At 41.1% G+C, this 16,512-nt stretch overlaps 1 protein-coding gene across 3 annotated transcripts in view; it reads right to left on the reverse strand.

Moving 5' to 3' along the window:
- LOC135610296 (mechanosensitive ion channel protein 1, mitochondrial-like) overlaps window positions 1-16,512 on the reverse strand; it is a 29,210-nt gene that overhangs the window by 10,221 nt on the left and 2,477 nt on the right. Inside the window, exons 2-3 of one of the 3 annotated variants that reach the window (XM_065104643.1) lie at window positions 6,586-6,859; window positions 5,949-6,498 (exon numbers count right to left, since the gene is read on the reverse strand). In XM_065104643.1, coding sequence (XP_064960715.1) covers window positions 5,949-6,498; window positions 6,586-6,784 — 749 coding nt within the window. In that variant the 5' untranslated portion in view covers window positions 6,785-6,859. Of the gene's footprint in view, window positions 1-5,948; window positions 6,860-7,518; window positions 16,354-16,512 lie in introns of those variants that run through there. The other 2 variants (XM_065104642.1, XM_065104641.1) reach the window with 2 other exon arrangements.

Raw genomic sequence — 16,512 nt, forward strand, 5'->3', positions numbered from 1 at the left:
AAATAAATAAAATAAAAATGTTCTCCACAAAACTGATTAGACAAAAGATTAAATAATATTTTTTTATTTCTCAACATGGTTAATCATTCTGTCTAAATCTGATGGTAGAGTCACAGTTCAATCAAGAGCAAGCTCCCAAAGTACATATATCAGGAGTAAAAGGTCAGAAACAAATAGGTTATAAGCCACCTAAGAAGTTACATTGACTGCTTGTACCTAGCACATAAGAAGGGCCGAATAGTAGGAAGCATTATGAACAACCTTGACAAGAACAAAAAATTATGTGAAAAATGACAAATGAACTCATGAATAATGAGAAGGAATGAATCATTAGGTAATAAGTCCATCTCATCCCTGAGTTTTCTTCTCATGCATATCAGGTTCTTGTGTATGGTTCATAACTACACAAACTCAGAACAGAATATTATCTTTTCTTGACTATAAATGTTCATAGCAACGTTTTTAATTTCGAATAATACCACCTGGTATGGGCGGTACGTACCGATCCGCCAGCAAACCGGTACGCGGACCGCCCGCTACCGAGCGGAATGCTGGATATCGTCTCGTATTGGATGATACGGGGCTATATCGGGCGGTAATGATCGAAATTTCGATTGTTACCGCTCGGTACAGGACCGTTACCGACCTGTAACAATGTTCCAACGATCAAATTAACCGTTGGAGTCCTTTCTCATGGGTTTTTAAACTCATCCTCCCCCCTATTTCACTCCATTTCACTCTCTCTCTTAAACTATCTCAAACTCATTTTTTCTCACATTTGCACTCTCCTAAACTCTACAAAGTAATGATTTGTGAATTGAATCGAGATTAATTTGGGAGGATTAAGAGGAAGAACTTTTTAATAAAGAGGTATGTATTCTCTTTCTTTAATTAGAGAGTAATTAAGATCTTTAATATTATATTTAGTGTGTTTAAAATTGATTAATTCGAAATTAGACACTTAATAGATCAAATATTTATATTTCATGTATATTAAATATTTAAAGATATTTATGATGGTAAAATAGGTTTAATTAAGTTTTATTAAAGTTATTTAATATTATAATTAGTGATTTTAATGATGATTTAATCAAAATATGATCGATTTTGGATCAATTCAATGTCTTTAATACATATTAAGATATTTGACATTTTTATAGTGTTGAAAGAGAAGTAATTAATGGGTAATTAATTATGTTAATAGTATGATTAGTATATTTATTGATGATTTCATCATAATTTGATGTATATTGGATCAAAATTACGTATTTAATGTTTCTTTTATATGTTTCACATATTTATGATGGTAAAATAAGTTTAGTTAGGTTTTATTAAAGTTATTCAATGCTGCAATTAATTATTTTAATGATAATTTAATTAAAATTTAATCGATTTTAGGTCAATTCAATGTCTTAAATATTCATTAGGGTGTTTGACATGTTTATAGTGTTGAAAGAGAAGTAATTAATGGATAATTAACTATGTTAATCGTGTGACTAGTGTATTTACTTATGATTATATCATAATTTGATGTATATTGGATCAAAATAACGTATTTAATATTTTTTTTATGTGTTTCACATATTTATGATAGTAAAATAAGATTAGTTATATTTTAATAATGCTGTGATTAGTGGTTTTTGATCGATACTAGGTCAATTCAACATGTTTATACTTTATAGCTTATTTGATTTAAATTTGGTAGGGTCAAGACAGTAAAGGAACAGTTACATGATGATGCTTGGGTTCATGTCCGAAAGATAGATAGGAAAAGTCATCATTGGTAATGTATTTATTGTGACTACATTGACAAGGGTGAAGGAATAACTCGGGTGAACATGCATTTGGCCGACGGGTATCCCGATGTTATAAAATGCAAGAAGGTTCCATCGGAGATCCGTAAATTATTTTAAAGTAAGCTACAACAAGTAAAGAAAGATACATTAAAAAAGAAAGCAAGAAGTTGAGGAAAAATACTGTAGAACTACGCAGGAACTAGTTTATGATCAGTATGAGGGTCGCGGCGATGAAGTTGACCCGGATCTCACAGCTATGATTCGTGCATCATTGGAGCATCAGTATATAATCGATGAAGCAATGAGGCATCAACGACCCGACTCACAATTGGAGCATGGCAGTGGTAGTCGAATCCAGAGGTCAGCCAACATAAGGCAACCAACTGCTCCTCCTCGGTTAGGCCAAACTAGTAGCATAAGGCATGGTGAACTCCGTGGTTTCATGAGAGGTCTTGGCAGGAGGTCCACACCAGATATTATTGATATTGATCAAGCATATCCCCCATAAACAGTGAAACAGACACGGATTGATGATGCATATACAAAAGAAAAGAAGCGGGATATTGGGAAGGCAATTTCAAAATGGTTCAACTTCCACAGGATTCCAACCAACACAGCCCACGGTCCATATTATCAGAGCATGGCCTCATCTATTCAAAAGTCTAGCACAAGGATCGAACCTCCAACACCGAGAGAGATTCACGACATGTACTTAGATAAGGAGGTGGCAGAACTGAAGGATTGGATCAAATCCTTCAAGAGGCAATGGGACGAATATGGGGTGACACTGATGTATGACAGTTGAACAAGGCCAACAAGAATAAGTATCATCAACTTTCTTGTTTATTGCAACAAAAAGGTAGTGTTTCATAAATCAATTAATGCTTCTGAAAATATCCAAGATGCAAACTACATTTAGAGCTTGATGGACACCGTCGTAGAGGAGATTGGACCACAGTATATTGTCCAAATAATAACCGACAATGGAGTGAATTTCAAGAAGGTCGATTTGCAATTGATAGAAAAAATAGAAACATTATTTTGGACTCCATGTGCAGCTCATTGCATAGATCTAATGTTAAAGGATATTGATGAGCTGAACGCGATCAAGAATTGTGTAGCTCGAGCACAATCAATTATAAAGTTTTTATATAATCATCATTGGATCTACTCTTTAATGCAAAAGTATGTAAACGATGAGATACTCCGACCTGGAGTCACTTAGTTTGCTACCAATTTTAGTGCATTAAACTCATTAAAGTCATTACAGCAAAAAAAGACATGGCTTGAAGGCAATAGTCACCTCACAAGAGTGATCTAATTCCAGATATTCGAGAATAAGCGGTGGAAAGAAGATAGAAAAGCTCATTCTTTCCTCTAGATTTTGGGAGACCATGGCTAAAATAATAAAAGGTGTGGAACCACTTTATATTGTTCTCCGTAAGGTCGATATGAACAAGCATCCATAGATGTCGTATCGTAAATATATGTTGATTTCAGCAAGAGATAAGGTCAAGAAAGCATTCAAAGATGATTTTAAGACCGACCAATACGTACAGATCATTGATCGTCGGACTGAAGTTCATATAGATCAAGATATCCATAATGTAGGTAAATTTATATTCAGAATAATTTAATTTATTATTTTTTATATAATAAAAAATCATACTAACAAAATTATGTCTTGCAGCGTATTATCTAAACCCGACAATTCAATATCGATATGATCTCGGAACACAAAATGATTTACTAATGACACTACGAAATGTTATATATCGACTCTTGTCAAACACTGCTGATACAACCGATGCTCTTACGAATGGTTGATTATTCCGAGAAACAGTTGGTTCATTCTCCGACGTTATAGCTGTATCGTGTCGTTACATTATGGATCCTGGTGAGGAAAAGTTACACATATTGATTATCAATTATATTTTATGTTAATTATTTATTATGCTAATAAAATCTTATTTATATCTTTTTGTAGTCGAGTGGTGGCTACAATTTAGAGGGAATGCACCACATTTAACGAAGATTGTTGTTCGTGTACTTTCAAAGATGACGACATCTAGTGGTTGCGAACGTAATTGGTCAACGTTTGCATTGATTCACAGAAAGGTCCGCAACAAACTCTCTTATAGATGATTAAATAAATTGGTATATGTCCATTATAACATGCGACTAAGATTGCGATGTGTTGAGCTGGATAAGGAGCCAGAGGAACCAGATATTGATCACATCGACCTTCAATTCTACAACGAAGATTCAGAGTCGATGTTAGAGTGGGTCGAAGCGGCAAAGAACCAAGACGCTCCTCTATTTAATTAGGTGGGAGATCCTCAACGTCCTTCGCATTTTATCACCGAGGCAATGGAAGAAGAGGAAGCATAATCCCAGCAAGTGAAAAATCCCCCTCGATCACAATGTGGCAGGAGTCAAACAACATCGAGTCAAACTGCTCGAGGAACTACAGACACCCAACGATCATAATCGTCCGCCCAGCGTGCAAAGGCAAAGGGGAAGACAATAACATCAATCACATCGTTGGAAAGAATCGAGTCGAGCGATGAGACACCTTCACAATTGCATTCATCAACTCGCTCGGTCCAGAGACATGACAGCAACATGGACAGCAGTGCCTCGACGGATGATGGTGACGACGTCGAATAGTCTTTGGTCTCGTCTACACAACTTGAGGGTGGTGCATGGACCGAGGAACAATATTTTACACATGCCACCCAAGATTCAAATCACGAAACTCGATAAGGTACTGGTCAAGTTTATGCGCGGAAGGGGAAGGAGAAGGGGAAGGCAGTGGATGAATTTGAGCAGATGCGACAGAGCCTACATGATGTAGACACATAACGAAGCTTATCGTATTCACAGTCGTCGTATTATGGAGAATCATATGGCCAACAATAATTCGGTGATAGTCATACTTCTCTGTGCAACAGTATGATATGGAGCAGCAGATCAGTAGCGAAAGTAGAAGCTCAAACATTCACCAATACATGCCTTAGGAGTTGCCTCGGACAAATATAATTCATGACGATCAACTTACGATCATCACCACATTGATGCACCAATGGCATACAATGTATCAATACATTATGTTGTGAGATCAATTTCAGGATTAGGTCCAACAAACATATCATATTGATATGCAGATGCATAGGATCGACAACCCTGATCCATCACCCGTGAAGGTCCATCATTCATTTTGGTGATAGAATTAGCAATCAAGTATATCTACATATGTGATTATTTAATTCATTTGAATTTTAATTTTTATATTGTAACAAAATAATCTAAAAATTCAAATGATTTTTCTGTAGATATTTCAATATTTATAGGACAATCCGTAATGGACCGAAATACGAACCTTGCACAAAGCTATTCCTCAAACCCCAAAAAAGATATGACACTATTCTTACCTAATTTACATTGATTTTGCTAAACTTATATTATTACTATATTTATTTCTAACTTGAAAACCCTATCCTAACTTTTTTTTCTATTTTTCAAGTATTTTCAGAGGATTTTACACCTAAATTAGGCATACCGCTCGGTACACCGTATTGTACCGTACCGAGCAAAGCTCGAAACTCTAGTACGGTACGAATTTTCAATCATTGGTCCATAGTGGTTTATCTTTGCTAATATATATAACTTAAATGTCCCCTCACCTAAGTTTCTCAATGTTTGTAACAAGGGTCTGTTCCAGTGATGTGACACGGTAACAGCACTTATGGATAAGAGCTCAGCAGAAAACATGCTACAGATAAGATTTAGGATACCGCATATACTAATCTGAAAGCCAACTGGGACACGAAAGAAGTGATTTCACCCAGTAAGTCCAATATAGGTTGTATAACTCGACAAATTCACTATGTGGATCCTATATTAAACAGTAAGCAGACCAATACCAAATGGAACCAAACATTTGAGATGTAATACAAGCAGAAGTTGCATGTTTTAATGTTTGAGACCACTTAAAAATAAGCTGATATGTGTGCAAAAGATAGTTAAGTTCCTAAATTGAAATGAAAAACGAAATAAAAAGACGATTAGCATACAAAAACTGCAAAAATGAGAATGATGACAAATATATTGAAGCAGTCATTAGTTTTAACTACAACAAAAGAAACTCACAGTTGAGAAAATGCCACAAATGTAATAAGGTATCTCGCAGGGTCTTCTAGAGCACTCCATAGACTTTTATCATAAGGAACTCGTTCTTTGGTTGAATTCCCCGATAACAAAGCAACAGGACTCTGCGTTGCATAACTGTGCAGTTTCCTGAATATTTTGGGCATGACAAACCAAGCCAACAATGTAGCAGACACAGTCCCAGTGATTGGAACAATCACCTTCTCCAGATATGGATGTGAATCATATAACTCTTGCAAATATGGAGTCACATTATCATACGAGTCTTTAACTTTCTTTTCTGTGCTAATAGCCGCATCCACAACAGCCTCACGAGCACGGTCAAGTATAGCTACCCAGTCATTCCCCACAGCACCAGTATTTCCATCCTTTGATGCTTCTGTACTTGCAATATTTTCAAGAGCACTTTGGACACCATCTTGTTTGCCTCCAGAATGGGAAGAATATGTTCGATAGTTGTATTTTGCATTTAAGCACCATGGAGATAAAGTATGTCCAAAGCTTAACAAATTTGTGATTGATTGGTTGCTAACTGGAAGTGTAGTTGAATACGTTCTGCCATCAGTTCTGCAACTACAAGTTTCAGCAAAAGGGAAGAAAGTAAACAATTTGCCCTTACTTGTTTTTGTATGTTGCCGAGGCCAGTCTTGTACACTGTATTTGTCAGGTGTAAGGTCACGTGATACTAAAGAAACACTGCACAAGGTTAGCCTTGAAATTTCAAGTGGAGAGATGAATGACCCAAGAGATCTTGCCTTGAAGCAAGAATCTATGGCATTGTAGAACGACCTAGTAAATGTTGTTCTAAATCCAGCCATTGTTATATATATTCAGAATCACTTATCACCAAGAATGAAACTTCTGCCCATACAACATGCTCCAAGATATTGACTCTGCAAAATAATATATAAATTATTATAAATAGGATTTATAAATCCAAGGTAAAGAACCTACCATCAAAAAACAAAAGGCTAGCATGTTTTAATATTCAAAAAGGAAGATTGCTTATCACGCAATAATGAATATGCATTTTAGAGGATAATCTAATGAAACCAGAGCAAAGTGCCTTAAACACTGATTATGAGTTCACTAGTATCCACTAAATTACATTTACTCCTTAAGATTAGTTTCCAACACTTCTAATTTGTTGTAAAATTAAACAAGAACAAGAAAGAAATTAAAATTTGGTAGGATATCAAAAATTATAAGACATAATCAATAAAAATAATTCTAAAAGAAAGATGTAAAAATCTTTAACTAATCCAATTGGATTTATTTACAACATTGGTTATTCAGAACGAGATATAAGGATATATGCCAAATTAGGTGACTTATTGAGATCCTTCTTTGCCTTGAAACCCCAAAAACAAGGGAAATTAGATCTTGTTGGCTTCGTGCAATCAAGATCCAAAAGATCAATGCTATTAGATTCTAATAAATGTTTCATTAAACTCTCATCATTATTTCTATTCATTTGACGATCCAAAAATTCAAGAAATCAGGAAGAAAGTGGAAAGAATGTAGGAGAGGAAAAGGGTAGAAGGGAACTAACCGTCAAAAGAAATTGGGACACCGAATTCATGGGCTCCGACCTTCCTGGTGGAGATTCTTAAGACGGATTCTTTACTTGGGTTTGTGGTTCGTCATTCTTTAAGTCACGGAAGGCCACTTGACATGATGATCAGACCTTGCAGGGGTTCAACCCAATTTGTGCTATGTAGGGCTCTATATAGGAATAAGACAGGCCAGGCCGGGTCGGATCGGATTAAATGGATCCATTGAAGAGTCGGATTGTGAAGCCTGTAAGCCCCCATGTTTTCTGTTAGATTTAGGCATACATATTATTGGATGTAGATTAGGATCCAAACTCGTTTTGGATTTGAAAGCTTCTAAGCTTATGCATCAATAACCAAGTTATTGGGTTAGTACTCTAATAAGGCTTTCACTACATAAGGTGATGTGGTGTCTCTCATTAACTTTGATGTGATGGGATCTTAGTGCTGTTATCACCAACGTATTGAGATCTACAAGAGATAATTAAGCTTAACAATGACAACGGGACTAACATTTGTTAACTACATGAAGAATGTCTTGTTTTGCATGTCGGAGGTCAAATTTAAAATTTGCTTTATGCATTAGAGTTGGATCTAAATTTGGAAACTTTAATTCTTTATAAAATTTAGATTAGGTTGATAACTATATTGTCAAGGTGCGACCTAATAGACCTACTAACATAGCAACTTAAACATAATTCTTAATGTCTAGTTTGGTTGTCTATTCCATTGATTAATGCAATAAAGCTTCCTTGGCTTCAGATCGCATTCGTCACAAGAATAATGTTGGATCAATTAGAAACGTGTACTATTGGTGTCTAGGACGATTGAGGAATTAATTGATTGACTTGCAAAACCAAGATCGAAAATGTACCCAACAAGGTTCCTCCAACACAAAAGTGAGAGTAGCCCACATCTGACGGGTAATAGTTTGTATTAAATATTTTTAATATAATGTAAGTCGATGTACTATGAGGTCTTTTATAGTCAGATTCCATAACCACTCATACTTAGCGCATAGTTTTGACAAATCATAGGATGTTGTCCAAATGTAAAGGGTCACTGAAATCATCGGAGGCTATTGTTGATGATGTGTATTGATCGAACATTCCCTTAGACAATGATCGGGTTTAACATATGATATGGGGATCATAATATATTGATGGTTGTCAACACCTCATCGCCTTGTTGTTATAGAGAAGTCAGTAGACAAGGTGTTCGATGTAATATGATGTAATGTTTATGTATGTTTGTGTCGTTCGATTTTGTACATGTCTTAGGCGACATGTACAGGGCTTGCAGCAGGCTTGGTAGCCCCCATTTTAATTGTCATTTGTGGCCATTTCAGGTTTGCACTACTTATGTTGCACGACCATTTAAAGCTTACGAAGTCTAGCTTTGTATTTTGCATTGCCTATCAATTATTTGTTGAAATGTCAACTTGTGAGGTCCCGAGTATAACACTTCTTCTAACTCGTGTTCTCACTCTCGAGGAAAACTTGCATCGAACTAGGAAGACCCTTATTGCATTTCAAAAGACAGCTGACCATGGATTTATCGACTTCAAACTTTAGAGGGTTCACATATCCCTAAGACTTAGAATATAGTTCATCTTAAAAATTATTATTCATAACAAGGATTCAGACTTGGCAAAGAAATTTATACTCAAAGCCTAATAAATGTTGTACTTTTCATTGACAAAAAAATATTTACATTACACTTGAGAGTTCATTATAAAATAAAATTAGGATCTCCCGATAACAAAATCAAAAAAATAGAGAAAGAAAAAATTTACGAAAGGCAAGCAACTCAACACCTATACTACTTCATAATGGTCAACAATCATAAATGCCAAAGGAGGTTTGACAGCATCGTCAACAATCATAATGGTCTCATATGCCAAAGGAGGTTTGACAGCAAGAACTTCCACATCAGCAAGTGGGGCTTTGGGCTTTGCAACTATCATCTCCTCGCCTATGGACTCCGTAGAGGCCCCTTCGGGTATCGACTTTGCCACAACTCCATCTGACATTCCCTCCACCTCTTCACCGGGTCCTTCCCCTTCGAGCCATATGGATGTCGATTTACAGAGATGCAAAGTCCGCTTGATGGGGCAGATTCGTAAATCATGGGCAGTGGATTGATTAATTGGTCCAAGGCCACTGAAGACCCTACCTTCTATTGCTATTGTTGTTGTTATGGTAATTGTTATCGCTCCTATCGAGGCCCCCCAAATCGGGAAGCCTTAGTAACTCGAGAAGTCTCCCCCCTTATAAGGAAGGGGGAGCTGAGTCTTCAAATCGCTTCGAGGAGGACGACTTATCCATCCATGATCTTGGTTGGGTAGCAATCACGGAGGATCTCCTCGGTGCTTGTTCATTAAATTTAGCACCAATGCCCTACACGAACCAAGGATGCTCGGATCTCCACCGACGATCTCTCCTCTGCGCCCGAGTTGCCCTGCTCATCCCTATGGGAAGATCGACTCGAGGGGTCCACGAGTGCTTCACCAGCTTGCCTTGCTTTATCAATTGCCTTGAACATATTTGCGTGAAGTCCATGTCCACAGCATATAAGAAAAGGGTTGAAATCAAAGCCAAAACTAAAACAAAAAAGGAGGAAGAAGTGAGACACAAGATTGAGTTCTGCATCCATAATCCATTGCTCACTCATTTGAAGATGGTAGTGGACTCGAATAAGTCAAGGGCAATCCAATGAAATTGCTACTTCTTAGCCCCCAGCAACCTCAGGGGAGCATTGGCAAACTTTGGGTGGCCTAATACAAGATAAAAGGCCACCCTTCCTCAAAGCTACATAAAAGAACCTACCTTTCTAGCCCTTATTGAAACTTTGTGCCCCTTTAACTTTACAATTGATTTAGGTAGAAAGAAAGTAAGCTATATCTCTAAAGCAAACGTTATAGTACAAATGCGGTAGGGTCAACATCGGGGTAATACTAAGCCTCCAACACTTCTAGTGAAGGTAATAAGATAGCGCTAAGAATTCGACGCCACCTGGGCAAGACAAAACTTCGAAACCTAGAAGGTTTCAACAAAGAAAAAATAGAGGGAGAATCAGAGGCCTGCCTACAGTGTGTTTGTGTATCTGCAGAGATAATAATTCTGTGTATAGAGCCAATCATTAGGCAGAACAACAATCAACTCTAATTCGACCGAGATGTGGAAGGCTTCTCTAACGTGTGCTACTACTCTAGTGCTAATGCACAACTAGAAGTTAAATGATCTCGTCAAGGACTACGGGACTCCACTACCCAAGGGATTCGCCTCCGAATGGACATCCTCCCTCATAGTAGCGACATTGACCCCTTCAAAGGAGGTAGTCTACCTAACCGACACCGATGGTGGTGACAAGCCCGATGACTCGTCTTAAGTCCCAACCGAAGGATGAGGAAGAAGAGTTGGAAGTCATCTTTGACCTTCAGAAGGGTTTTCTAAGTTCTCTAAGTGAACTTTGGGCTGCCCCTGGTGGACCATTCGTTTGTCAGATGATTCATATCGATGGATGACCTGGCAGCACCTCATTGGTCGAACATGATTCATCACAAAGATTGCTATCTTTCTGAATCCCTGGTGGTTTGGTTGGCTGCTACATGGAGTGCTCTCGAAATGGGCCACGTACACAAGGCATCATGTAATCATTGCAGAATGTCAAGGATCGAATCAAATTCAATTAGACACAACCACCGAAATAACACTCCAAAAAATTGAGGCAATAGGGATAACTCACACAAAGAGGCCAAATACATTGGCAGATCCATTACATAATCATCCCCGAGACAATCTTGCATTTCAGGTCGAAATTCCCTTTTCCTGATACCACATCACTCTGAGACAGACACAGAGAGGACTTCCATTGGATTCTAATCAGCATCCACATCAAACAATCAAAACCTTACTAAGCAAAATATAAGGCTGACTAGGTGTTGCTTGAGTGCAGGGTAATTTGCACTGAGAAGACATTTCAAAGTAACAAAACATTTACACATCTAAGGTGGTCCAGGAGATAAGGCCAACCATCGACTCAAATCCCTCATCATCTTTCTGGCCCAAAGATATCATGACTGACTTAAGTCCAGAGCAACCGTATACAACCTCTAGAGGGCCAAAGAAAAAATCAAAAAGAAGATTTCAATACAATATTAATGTGAAACAAATTAAACAATATTCTAACCCAGGAGAAGATCCACAAAAATGCCAAAGTTGATGATGACTACTTGCATATCATGATTAAAAAGCCTTACTGACACGGACTTAGCTGGTTTTGCCTAAGTCGTGCGGCACCCTTGCGTGTCCGTCCGCAAAGGTCAGCCTCCCCGAAGCCTCCCATTGTCCCTTAGGACCATCAAAAGAGAGAACGGGTTAGAGAGAACGCCTCAAACGGGATCCACAAGCAAACATGTCCGAAAAAACACTTCATAGACAATGCAAATTACAAACAGACTATTACAAGCTCTGAACAGTGGCACAACAAAGGGTAAAATGGTCCATTACAGACCGAAAAGCTCTCGCACGTGTCCACATGACACAACCTTTATTTACAAGCCTAAAGAGGCCACCAACCCAACTAAAATGGGACTTATAAGCCTTCGGCCGCCCCTTTACATTCTGTACAGGGCATGAACATGCCAAAAGACACGGACACACATAAGCATTACATCCAACATCTTGTTGAGAAGTTTGTCCGTGACATTCTCCCCCACTTATCCCTTCGACGTCCACGTCGAAGCCTTTGTGAACACTGCAACTCTTCGCCTTTGCTGAGTCTTCAATCTTCTGCTCCAGCTGCAATGCGCCTCCTGGCTCCCAGCTGCTCTCCGCTGCTGTTTTTGAGTAGTCGAACTTTGATCCGCCATGCTGCTTCAACTCACCAATGACTCTGACTGTGGTGTGGGGTTGGCTGAGTTGTGTTGATCCTTGTTGATTCCTGCGGATCTCCCAGATGAAGGAAAAGACCATCTTTACTGCGCCAGTCTCTCAAAATTCCCACATGCTGCTTGAACTGGGTGGATGCTTGTTGGAGCTTTAACGAGCATCGCCTCGCAAACTTCTGAAGTTTTTGGGTCCTTCCTCCACAAAATCTGCCCATTGACTCTTCTTTCAGTTAGTTGTCACATCCAAGTAGGTTCGCATCACTTCCGCTTTCGATTGGCATTTCGTTGGGAAATGAAGCGGACAATCTACTCTCAGTAGCACTGATCACCGTTGGTGAGGATTTGACAACTATTGTCTTCCATTATCTTCGAAGGGTCTTTGAACTTGTGCAGAGCTCCTCTGCTGGATAGATAAGAGAATTGGGGTACTCGGTTTCGCCCATCCTCTTAAGAGTTGAGAAGGCAAAGGTTACTTGACTTCGCCCGCCTCCTCGAGGTTGTACTTCACGCATCGAGCTGGTTACTAGTCTTCGCCTGCTCTTTGCTCACACTTCTGAAGCACTTGAAGTGTTTGCACTCCTTGCGTTGAGTTAGCTACTATGATTCACCTTCTCAATGCCATTGAACTTCTGGAATGCAGGAAGTTTTCACCCCAACTTGGAGTAATTCTCTAATAGATGAGGTCGCCTCTGGGATTGTACCGTCTTCTCCATCAACCCTGCCGCCTACTCCACTGAGTAGCAAAGGTACAGCACCGCGTACTGCTTGCTTCGTTCCTTGGTCGTGCACTCTTGCATGACCCGAAGTCCTTCACTTACGGCTATCTTGATGAGAAACTTGTTGACACCGGTCTTACGAAGTTTCTTGGCCTCTGCCCTTCAGCCTTGTCTCGGTACTTGGAGATTGCCTCTGCATACTCCACCTCCTCGGCCCCTTTCACGACCAAACGCTCTCCCTCCGTGAGAGCAAGGGATCAATGACTTTGACGGAAGTCCCGCCTCTGCGGTACCATGGCGCTGCCATGCCCATGGCCCTACTATCCGTCGCCTCGCATCTGAATCCCTTTTCTTCACGATCAGTAGAGATGTCTCCGTGGCACTCCTCTGAGTCCACCTCCATTCTAACTGATTGCTTGACTTTGGGTAGCTAAGTCCCTCTGGACTCATCGTCGCTTCCTCGCCCCTTTCGACCCCCTGCTCCAACACCTCCGTGTTCTCCAAGCAGTCTGTTTGGTCGATGGAAAGACAGACTGCAACTCCCATGCATGGCCTCTGCCATCGCATTGTAGGGTTTGCACCGATTCTGTTCTCCATAGCTTCCTTGGTAGCAACGTTCGCTTACTCGGCCTTGTCCTCTGACTTGCCGGGCTCCCTTAAGCGAATATGAGCTCTGGAGCAGTCCAACTCTCCAGCTGCTTCGATCATACCTCTGCATGATCAAGTCCCTCCCATGGGACTCCCTGGTACTTGCATACGAACTTTTCCCTTGGTGGAACCCAGCCCCCATATGCTGATGACCAAGGTTTTCATCCGATGCAAAATTCGGTGCACGCCCGGAAGACCCGCCTCTGCGGTACCATGGCCTTCACTCCTTGAATCCATAGCCCTTCTTGCCGTCGTGTTGTTCACCAAAGCGGAGCTCCCAATAGCTCCCGATCATACCTCCATATGATCTCATCCCTCACGGGACAATGTCGTGTGTGTCGCATTGCCACGAACTGTTCCACCACGATCCGCTGCACCATGTCGCCTCCTGGTGACATCTCCATTGCATTCTGATCCTTGTGGAATAAACTCGAATTTTGAACCCTCCATGTGTGGCCTCTGCCAATACATCGCAGGGTCTCCTCCACCTTCGATTTTGTTCGCTCCTTTGGCAATCGACCTTCATCCACCCACTCTTGGGTCACACCTAGATGAAGCACCGCTCTAGGACAGTCCGTCGCCTAGTAGCTCCCGAAGTCCACCGACTTCACTGTAATTTGTGCACCATTGTCTGGATCCTGGGCCTCTGCCCCTACCAGCACAATCTCCGCTGCACACCGCTTCCTTCATAGCAACTCGAATGGCAACACTGTGGCATATTCTTCAAGAGTACCTGCCTCTGCGTCCTCTTGCCCCGTGCTAAGGCCTTCTGAACCCAACTTCGCCTCCGCAAATTGAGTCGCCTTAGTTCCTCCATCAAATGCTTCTCCGAGATAAGGTGCATGTGCCCCGAAGCTCCCTTCGTCTTTGGCACCATGCAAGATGAGTCCGCTCCGTCAGAATGAAGGACCCATGGAACAACATGATCCTGCTCTTGCCTCTGCAAGAGTTCATGTCCTTGACCTCTGTCTAAGGAAAGCACTGTGCCTCTGCTCCATGTTCCAACTTCTCTGCTGGCTCCCTTCATGCGGCTTGGGTACTTCGCCAAGTTACACCCAAGTTGCTCCGCTCCTCGTTTTCGCATTGAGTCGATGGTGGCCCTCGCGCCCACCATTCCACGGGTCAGCCCTCCCTTGAGTCCGATCTCCATATCGACTCTAAGTGTGCCTTCATTTAAGTTGCTTCAGGTCGCTCCCCCACTTGATCTCGCAATGCATCCACCCATGCATTCTCTCGAGCGAGATCATGTGACAACTCCTCGCTGCTTGCTCGGTCCATTGAGCTTCGTGGAGTTGTTGTTTGTGAGGTACTCCTCCTCAACATGTGAAGTCCATCTCACATGATTCTCCCTCTGGAGAGCCGAGACTTATCCCTCCTGGATAACTGTCCCATTGGAGCAACATCTCTCTTCGTTTCGGAGACCACCATCCCCTTGGACTACTCCGATCTGCTGAATAAACTGTGCATTGTTCTGCCTCCTGCAAACGCACTTGCTAGATTGCGCCTCCACGTCAATACAGCCACCACTGCACCCCTCAAGGCCTAGCAACATGCTGAACTCGTTGCACACTTCAGCCTCCTCCGGACGTATCCTTCGCATGCCGAAGAGAAAGTTTCAATGCTCCATAGCGCCGAGTCTCGGTCGCCTTGGGATGGCCACGAACAATCCATCGTCCGCATACAAGCCCATGCATGAGTACCGAATTCTTCGAGTTAGCAATTCCCCTCACCTCTGTGAGCTTTGCACAACTCTTTCGGTCGCTGAGCAACTCATTCCACTTTGCATGGTCTCGTCCTTTGCCAAGCGCCTCGCTTGCCTTGAGCACCATCAAGTAAAGTTGTCAACGTTGAGCCGTAGCTCAAACTCAGCCATCCCAACCTTTGTGCGCTCCGCATTCTTCCAAGCTTGCCTGTTCTCGTGGTGCCTCTTGCGCGAAGGGTTGGCCATTCCTCTGAATGCCAATGTCAGATGCCCGCTCCTCTGAGCGGCTCTTTTCCCTACATCTCCATGCCCGTTTTCCCTCAAACGGTCGCGCGTGTGCTGACTGCCCTCCATGCAGCCCCACTAGGTCCCCCACGTTTGCATGTCAAGTGTTTCTATGAGTGCTTGTCCCGCTCTGATACCATATGACACGGACTTAGCTGGTTTTGCCTTAAGTCGTGCGGCACCCTTGCGTGTCCGTCCGCAAAGGTCAGCCTCCCCGAAGCCTCCCATTGTCCCTTAGGACCATCAAAAGAGAGAACGGGTTAGAGAGAACGCCTCAAACGGGATCCACAAGCAAACATGTTCGAAAAAACACTTCATAGACAATGCAAATTACAAACAGACTATTACAAGCTCTGAACAGTGGCACAACAAAGGGTAAAATGGTCCATTACAGACCGAAAAGCTCTCGCACGTGTCCACATGACACAACCTTTATTTACAAGCCTAAAGAGGCCACCAACCCAACTAAAATGGGACTTATAAGCCTTCGGCCGCCCCTTTACATTCTGTACAGGGCATGAACATGCCAAAAGACACGGACACACATAAGCATTACATCCAACATCTTGTTGAGAAGTTTGTCCGTGACATTACGGGCATTTATGTACCTCCTATTGTATCTCAAAATCAGTTAATATCTACAAAAATTTTACTTGTGCTCAAAAACTAAAATCTTCAAGCAATGTGGGAAGTACAAAGAGAAAAAAAAATCTAACATTAGTCCTGCCTTGACCTTTGGGGATAATGCACA

This window comes from Musa acuminata, chromosome BXJ2-4 (assembly GCF_036884655.1).
Source record: "Musa acuminata AAA Group cultivar baxijiao chromosome BXJ2-4, Cavendish_Baxijiao_AAA, whole genome shotgun sequence".
Taxonomy (NCBI): Eukaryota; Viridiplantae; Streptophyta; class Magnoliopsida; order Zingiberales; family Musaceae; genus Musa; species Musa acuminata.